The following is an 8,867-nucleotide window of genomic DNA, read 5'->3' as shown; positions in this document are numbered from 1 at the left end:
CACACACGCATATATTAAATATTAGTGCCATGAATGAACCAAGTGCTCAAGCTTCCCTATAAACTACTATCACCGACAGAAGAACGGATTCCCTGCACTGTGGTCCAATGGCAAGGAGCCATTGTGGTATGCTCATCCTGAGGTTATGTTCAAGCATATAGCAGAATGCAGCATTTCTTTTTGGTACAGATAGTGTAGTGAGTTGAAGATGAGTAGCAGAGAAATGGCTTAGGGAAGAGTATATTCATGAGTAGCTCTTAACTTCAGCTTCAAAAGCCAGTCTAGAATGGAAGATTCTATGGCAGTTGGGAAGACTGTTGTGAAGCCTAGAAGATTAAAAAGTTATTTAATCTGGCTAAGGGTGTGTACCTAGGCATTTTATTTCATCCCTTAGCAAATAACTTGTGTGTTTATACCCATGTAAGTAAATATAATTTGCAAGCATTCAAAAGCACCATGTCTAATTGGTAATCCTTCCTCTAGCTACTGTTGCAGACACCACCCCATATGCTTCTGACCTTGGATATCCCATAGGGCACCAGTGCACCATGCTTGCTTAATGTGGATCAGTTGTTGGCAGCATGACTTCATTCATGCTTTTATGTAGAGAGAGAAAGATACTACTTTCCCCCAGATGGTTAAAGATGATTTGGAAATGGGGTTGCTCCTCATACATACATCCCACTACTTTCCCCCAGATGGTTAAAGATGATTTGGAAATGGGGTTGCTCCTCATACATACATCCCACTGTCATCTCTAGTATGGTTTCAAAAATGTCTTTGAAAGAAAATATTAGTCCAAAAGAAATGTGTGTGCCTCTTTCAAGTAGTTTTCAACTCCTTAAAAAGCACTGTCTTTCTGGAATAAAGTCACAGAATGAATCAATGTATCTCTTCCAAATACTTTCCTTTACAGATTGTTTGACGAAGACTCTGAGATCCAAAGCTACGGACGCTTCGCAGAGAAAAGATGACTGCCCCAAATCAACAACATATGGCAACTGTCAATCCCCCTCCTCCAAAATACATCAATACCCAAGGAACTGGTTGTTGGACCAATCAGCTTCAATACTTGCAGAGGGTAGTTATGAAAGCCATGTGGAGACATAACTTTTCCTGGCCATTTCATCAGCCAGTGGATGCTGCGGGTCTGAAACTTCCAGTAAGAGCACTGCCATCTTTCATTTTACAGAAACCTTAACCATTTTTAAGGAAAACAAAGAAAATGTATCTTGACGGGCCATCTGTTTTCACGTATGAAGCTCTTGTCATGCAAGGGTACTTGCCTTTCTTTTTCACAAATCTCTGGCTTCTTTTATAGCTGTGGTCACAAAAAGGCAAACCTTATTAAGTACTCCTGTTTAGCTATTTGGGGAGTCTGTCTTTAATATACATATTCCCATATTCCTTGGAATATATTCCTTGTTAGTGTTGAGATCCTCTGAAGAATAACTAATCTGCCCTTGTGCGTTTTATATGGAGGGATATTTTTCCTGCTTTTATCTCTATTCAGCAAATGGTTAAAACAATTTTTATGTGCAGTAACACTGACATAAAAATCTTAATGTAGGTGCTTTGCTAAGATACCAAAGGAGGACTGAAATAATAAACAAAAAATTAAAATTGTGTAACTCATAGTTGGAGGATCATCCAGCTTTTTGTTCATTATTAGACCCACACGTCAGAAACACAACAGTATTTTAAAGAAGGTATCACAGAATTCCTTGAGAAATAAGTTTTCTACCCTTATTATTGTTGTCCAGCAGCTGTTAATTAAATCCCTCTCCATCTGGCTGTGTCACACATTCCTATATTATAATTAGAGCTGGTAGTTCATGGTTATCTGGCAAATAGCTGTAAATACACAAATTATAATTCCTCCTGTAGTTCATTGGAGCACTTGAGAGCATATTTTGGTTGATATTTTGCTAGGAGGAGGATCAAACCGTGTGTGATCTAGGCACATACAAGCGCCTCTTTGGAGGTTAATAAGCGAGAACTACCTCTTTCTTTTTTACCTTTCTCTTTCAAATTCTCTATTATGCTAACTCACCAGGATTAAAGAGACAAAAATTTTAAAAATTAGCCTCTAGCTTTGTTCCTTCAATTTTCATTTTGAGGTTGCTGATTTTAAAATTCCCCTCTCAATTAAAGTTCCAATTCATGAATCTTCCAATTAGCTGCTTAAAGATCACTAGTCATAACTGATAGTCAACATTGGCCAATGTTCTCAGCTTTTCTCTTAGGTCTATTCCGTAAACTAGCTGGAATATTCATGCTTCCTCTTTAGGACTCTCCATCACAAAATTCATTCTTTGGCTTTGGGTATCCAGTGAAAATTAAACCCTTTGGACATGTTTCTGTTTTCTTGACAAACTCAAGTGGTCAGTTTGTCCAAAAGTGCTTTCAAAGTGACTGTCACATTGCATTTCTGGTGTTGGATCTCAAAAGAAACTTGTCACTTGAGGTTAATATTAGAGGTCATTTACTCAGTGCAGTTGCAGAACTAGGCAGCAGCCCTGGGCCAGTTCTGCCTCTTCAATTTCTGAGGTAGCCACTTAAAATTTATTCCATGTAAGAACATTATAGCATCAATTTTGGCTTATAAACTTCTGCTAACATTTGTGCATGTATATGGGGGAAGCGGGTTGGAAGTTCCTTTTTCCACATATCCTTCCTCCACCCACAATCTGCTTGAGAACCTGGATTCAATAATGCTTGCAGGAAAGAGCATGAATGTTCCATTGTAGATACGAATGGCAATTTAGGGTGCCACTATGAACAGCCCTAAATGGCTCTATAATGGCTCTGTAATGACTCACTGTTAGACCACTTCTATTCTCACTTTCCCACAAGTGCATTAATTATAATTAGCCACTAAAATTCTTAAGAAGCATCTCTACTGTTAAATTCTGAATGCTATTTAAAAAATGCTGTTTGTTCAAGGAAGAAAAGCACTCATCTCCTAGAGAAGTCCTTTCCTCTCTTCTGTAGAGCTGGTGTAATATGACCTAGATAGCCTGGGCTAGCCTGATCTCATCAGATCTTAGAAGCCAAACAGGGTTGACCCTGGCAAGTATTTGGATGGGAGACCTCCAAGGAATGCCTGGGTCGTGACGCGGAGGCAAGCAATGGCAAACCACCTCTGACCAGCTCTTTCCTTGAAAACCCCACCAGGGGCCGCCATAAGTCAGATGTGATTTGACGGCAAAAAAAAATTGGTGGTGAAAAGAATCCTTGGTTCAAATCTCGCCTCCGTTCAAACTTATTTGCTGCTGTTAGGTTAGCCACTCTTTTATGGGCCACAACTTTTGTGCCTGCTCAGTTCAAGAAGTGTTGGAAGGGGAAGGATTACTGATAGATGGCATATATTAAGAATTTGGCCATAGAAATGCAACTTTTCACCTGCATACATGTAATATCTTGGTCATTTTATTCCTTCTGGTTGAAGTTGGAATTAAATGCATTTTAAATAGGGCAACTTTTTTGTGTGAATACTATAGTAGGTTATCTACATCCGAAGAAAGTATTTGTTAATTCACTTTACTCTCACAGTTCTCATATGTCCCATTTTTCTTTTTAAAATCCTTCCCAAACAGGATTATTATAAAATTATTACGAAACCAATGGACTTGAATACAATTCAGAAGCGTCTGGAACACAGCTATTACACATGTGCTGCTGAGTGTATCGAAAACTTTAAAACTATGTTTTCAAATTGTTATCTGTATAACAAGGTATGTACTTGAAACATGCAAATTAAAATTTCTTTAAAGTGATCAGTTTGGATTATATCATTGTGGTAGGGTAGAGAATGGGATCTTTTCAACCTCTTGCCTTGTTCCCCCCCCCCCCAAATACTTGCATATGTTCCAAGAGTTTAGGGTAATCTCCCTGTAGTGCTGCATTTCCTAGACTTAGGGTTGCCAGGTTATCCCTGGCCACCGGTGGGGGATGGGGGTAAGGTTGCCAGATCCAGGTTGGGAAACTCCTGGAGATTTGGGAATGGAGCCTGGGGAGGAGAGGGACCTTAGTGGGGTACAATGCCCAGAGTCCAACCTCCAAAACATCCATTTTCTTCAGGGGAACTGATGTCTGTAGTCTGCAGATGAGCTGTAATTCCGGAGGATCCTCGGGTCCCACCTGGAGGCTGGCATCCCTATTGTGGTTTGATGAAGCTGATTGATTGCATCTGTCCATTTTGAGCCACAAATCTTGGAAATTGTGCCTCAAAGGAAATTTGCCCCAAAGCACTGAGGTTGGAGTGTAGGTGAGAGACTTCCCTCCAACCTTGGCTCTGTAGGGCAGTTTCCCTGCCCCCTTAGTCTGGAAGCAGTATGCAGACTGCTTGCTTCCATTCATCCTAACATCACTGAGTGGAGTGAAGCTATGCTCTGCCATCATGTTGCCAGGGCCCAAAAGCAACATGAAGAGAAAACTCACGTGCAGCTCTCTCATTCTGCTTCTTTAGAAGAATTCCTCATTTTGGTGTGAGGGTGGGGGGAGCCCATATTTTTCTGTACCGCTAGGCTTTCCTCTAGGTAAGCAGAGGTTTCCAAAAGAGTTGGTTTCTTAGTGGTTGGCTGGCAATGAGAGGTGGTGGTGGGCGGGCGATTTTTACTATCGGAAGGAGCAGGCGGGGGGGGGGGTCCATGATGGAATGGGGAGGAAATGTATCACTTGGAAATCCCTACCGCCAAATTTCCCCCTCTGGGGGTCTTTAAACTCAGTGCCCTGAGAAAGCCAGCTTCTTCCTCGCTCCCCCTCAGCGTCGACTGTTCTCAGCTACCCACGCCTTTTTGAAGCATCTCAATCTCAGTTCATTTATTACGATCTGAGATCAGCCTCTTGAAGCATGGTTAGTCTTCATCAGGCTGTCCAGGGTTGGAGTCCTTTGGCCAATTTTCTGTCAAATCTTTCTGCTTTTTTAGGAAGTCTCCCAAAGTAGTGTCTGTAGAAACCCCTAACTTGTCTGTGGGTGGCCTATCAGTTTTTTCAGCTTTGATGAATGACATATGCCACCCACTTTACTATTGGATAAAGTGGTTAAAAATCGGTGTCTTCAATTCTGCAGGTAGGATGTACAAGGAACAATTAATTTTTTAAAAGCAGAGTAGGTCCTTTATAGTAAAAGGAGTCACAGGTCTGGAGGCATGGACTATCTATCTGTTGTGACATATTGGGCACATTTTAGCGTTATGAGCATAAGGGTCTTGGTGCAGCAGCTGATTAGTATGCTTATTCTTGCAGCCTGGTGATGACATTGTTTTCATGGCACAGGCGCTAGAAAAAGTCTTTTTGCAAAAAATTGCACAGATGCCCCCAGAAGAGAAAGTCGTTGTGGTCAATAAAGGAAAAAGAAAAGGGAAAAAAACAGATGGTAAGAAAGTCTTTGAGTAGCTGCATAAGCAACCATTATTTTTAGAAGAGAGATGATAGCACTAGTCAAAACATTGCAGTAAAATATTACTCACTGGAAAGAAATCTGACTGCAAACACCTAAAGATCTCAAGCCACCTGGTATTGCTGATGCTGCTCTCTTGTGGAACTGCAGCCGGGACAACAACGCTACACTTTCCCCAAGCTGGCAACTCTGGGTTGATAACTTGTGATAACTGTGTGTGAAATCCCAATCTGGTTCTAGCTGAAAGTGTTCTTAAAATTTTCCTATAGTAGTTAACCCAGAGAGTCATCTCCAGTTTACTACAAAGGAAACGATGGTAGAAACAGCCAAAATGTATGACAAGATTCACTGAAAAAGTCAATGATGCTAGGAAAAGACGACCCAACATGAGATGGATTGGCTCGATAAAGGGAGCCACGGCTCTCCGTTTGCAAGACCTGAGCCAGGCCATTAATGATAGGGTGTTTTGAAGGTCATGATCAGTAATGACTTGATGGCATGTAACACACAGGTCATAACTATGAAGAACAATACAAACATAATAACAGGGTACATTTGGATCCATGCTTTTCCTATCAAAATATTGGATTTTCCTGAGTACTTCATATGTAACGTGCTTATTACAGCCTCAGGAAGTCTCATATTACTCAACTTTAGCAAGATAAATGCAGTTGTATGAAAAACATGGGCCTGTGAATCTATTCTTGGAGCATCCTTGCAATCAAGTGAAATTTAACCTCTGAATAGTGAAGCCCTTTTATAATGAGATTATCGTAGAAGTATTGTATGCAACGCTGGAAACAATAGTCCTGGAAACAATTGTCACTTGAATGATAGAATTCCAGGGATAATTCCTGTTTTGTGGCACCTGCTTATGGAAAATAATTGTCTGTGTCTGCATTTTTAGAGGAGATGTTGAGATGACTAAAGTGTTTTTTGTACAATCACATATACTCTAGACTAGAGTTCTTCAGTTTCAGCACTCTTACCCAGCCCTCTGCAAGTTCTTTCCCTCAGTGATCTATCTTGACATGCATGCACTGAAGTGTATGTGCATATAACCTCATGTGCACTCACAAAATGCCTGTGTGCACACAAGAGACCTGTGCTCAACTCCCTATCCCTCCATAACCCAGACAGTAAAAACTGAGTGCATCTGAGTTACAACCATTTTATAATTAATATTGTCCGATCTATTGTAAGATTTAACATTCTATTAAACATGGCTATATATTTTTTTTAAAAAACCTGAAACTTATGAATTATTTACTAGAATTCCAGACTTCTGAAGCCTGTGAACAAGCAGGGTAAACAAATACACAGTACAGCTGGTGAAAAGCTTTCAGTGTTTAAAAGGGGGGGGGCGTGATTTTTGGTATGCTGTTAAATGGACAGAGGTGTCTCCATTTTCTTCTGTGTAATATTGGAGGCTGTGGAAGCCCAGTCTTTTGCTGGCATCATCTGCCAAACAGTGCAGACGACTGCATCAGGGTATGGTTGTCTGGATTCAATAGTTACATGTTAAGTGTTAGTCAGCTAGAAATAAGATCTCACATATGAATAAGACCTCACCTTTGAGGCTTTCAATACAATACATGTTGGTAGAAAAAATCTTGGAAGGCAAGGGACGGGGCAAAAACTACACAATTCAAGTAGGTCTGTAACTCTTTTCCCCTGAAGGCCAATTAAAAAAAAATCTGTTAAAGATAGTCAAGAAAATTAACTGCAGAGCTTCATGTGATGTGTATGTCTGCCTCAGACTAAAATATTTGGTGCCCTTCAACAATGCAACTTAAATGCCATTCATTAGGTACTGACCTCCCCGACAATGGAATCTCACAAGCTAAACCGAAAAAGCCTAAGAAAGTAAAGCAAAAAATCCTTGAATCTTCACCTGCAACTCCATCCTCAAATGTACTGCCAGCTACGGAAACAGTAACAACAGTAAGTTACTTTTGAATATGGTTATTCCCAAATGGATGGGGGAAGCAGTTGATTTTCCATCTATATATTTGACCTGGATGGCCCAGGCTAGCCTGATCTCGTCAGATCTCAGAAGCTAAGCAGGGTCAGCCCTGGTTAGTATTTGGATGGGAGACCACCAAGGAATACCAGGGTTGCTGTGCAGAGGAAGGCACTGGCAAACCACCTCTGTTAGTCTCTTGCCATGAAAACCCCAAAAGGGGTCACCATAAGTTGGCTGCGACTTGAAGGCACTTTACACACACACACACACACACATTTGAAGACAAATGCATGGGGGAAGAAGAGGGGAGAAAAGTAGGGCATGTTTTCAAGGAAGTAATTGGTTTGCAATAGTCCTCATGCCATGGAAACAAAGAACGTATTATCTGGATAAACCTATGAATGTGCTATGTGATTACTGCAATGCATTATGTCTGGCCTGGTGATCTCTCTAGTTCCAGAGTATTTCTTCAGGGATCACTTGGGAGATCCAGCCATGCAGATGGATTGTGGCTTTGTTTTGTATTTCATCATGGTGTAAACAGAACAGAATCCTCACTGCGAACTAGTCTAGTGAGTACAGAAAGAAGGCGTGCTCCTCTCAAGTTTTTTTAAAGATACTATTGCGTAACTGATCGAGGGTCTTTCTAGGTGATAAAGATAAATAAACTTCACAGCAGTACAATCCAGCCGTTTTCACAGCCTATCTGCTGAGTGGTAAGCATATAGCTGCAGTCAAGGACCCACCATCCATCATCCAAGATGTTGCCTGGGGCACCAAATCAGTAGGTGTCCACCAGGGAGGAGGCAAAGGGTATAGTTTGCACCTGTTGCTGCCGTTACCGCACTAGGTATTCCCAGCAATGTATCAAGAGTTTGAAAACGTTATAAAAAATACTGTTCACACTTTGTTTGGCCCCTTTAGCTGTGAAGACGTCTTCCAAACATTTTTTAGCCGTGGCATCCAAAAACCCTTTTAAAGCGATGTTTTTTATAACATTTTCAAACTCTTGATACATCACTGGGAATACCTAGTGCGGTAACAGCCTGGTCTGCCAGGCTTCAGTGGCCTGCAGAGAAGCACTCGCAGTTCTTTGGAGTCAGGATCGCATGAACAGGGAGGGAGAATGCGCTACCTGTTGTGACTCTATGGCCATTTATGCGTGGGAGGTTTTGCCTTGGATTTGCCGCTCTCTGGATGCACATTTTTCCCATCCAAATTCTCAAAACTCAACAATAAACACCCATGCAGAGTTCTGAGAACTCGGATGGGGAATATGTGCATTTAGAGAGCGACAAATCAATCTCCCCATGCATAAATGGCCTATGAGGGAGTTCTCATCCAAACAATACTTTCTTTTGTTTGCTCCTAACTCTCAGATGGCAAGTGATAAAGATACATGTGCTATGGCAGCATAGGGTGCAACAGTTTGCAACCCTTTCACAAGTATTGGGTATGCTTGCAATTTTTCTTACAGAAAATGAGGCTATTTGTACT

General features: G+C 41.2%; 1 protein-coding gene across 1 annotated transcript in view; it reads left to right on the top strand.

Annotated features, from left to right (window-relative positions):
* The first annotated feature begins 970 nt into the window (after nucleotides 1-970).
* BRDT (bromodomain testis associated) overlaps nucleotides 971-8,867 on the top strand; it is a 46,003-nt gene continuing 38,106 nt past the window's right edge. The window contains exons 1-4 of the mRNA XM_056844745.1: nucleotides 971-1,162; nucleotides 3,600-3,737; nucleotides 5,251-5,380; nucleotides 7,215-7,348. Of these exons, the coding sequence (XP_056700723.1) occupies nucleotides 971-1,162; nucleotides 3,600-3,737; nucleotides 5,251-5,380; nucleotides 7,215-7,348 (594 nt within the window). The remainder of the gene's footprint in view (nucleotides 1,163-3,599; nucleotides 3,738-5,250; nucleotides 5,381-7,214; nucleotides 7,349-8,867) is intronic.

The sequence above is a fragment of the Euleptes europaea genome, chromosome 2, assembly GCF_029931775.1.
Source record: "Euleptes europaea isolate rEulEur1 chromosome 2, rEulEur1.hap1, whole genome shotgun sequence".
Classification (NCBI taxonomy): Eukaryota; Metazoa; Chordata; class Lepidosauria; order Squamata; family Sphaerodactylidae; genus Euleptes; species Euleptes europaea.
Note: the sequence above shows the minus strand (reverse complement) of the source record. Positions and strands in the feature narration are given on the sequence as shown.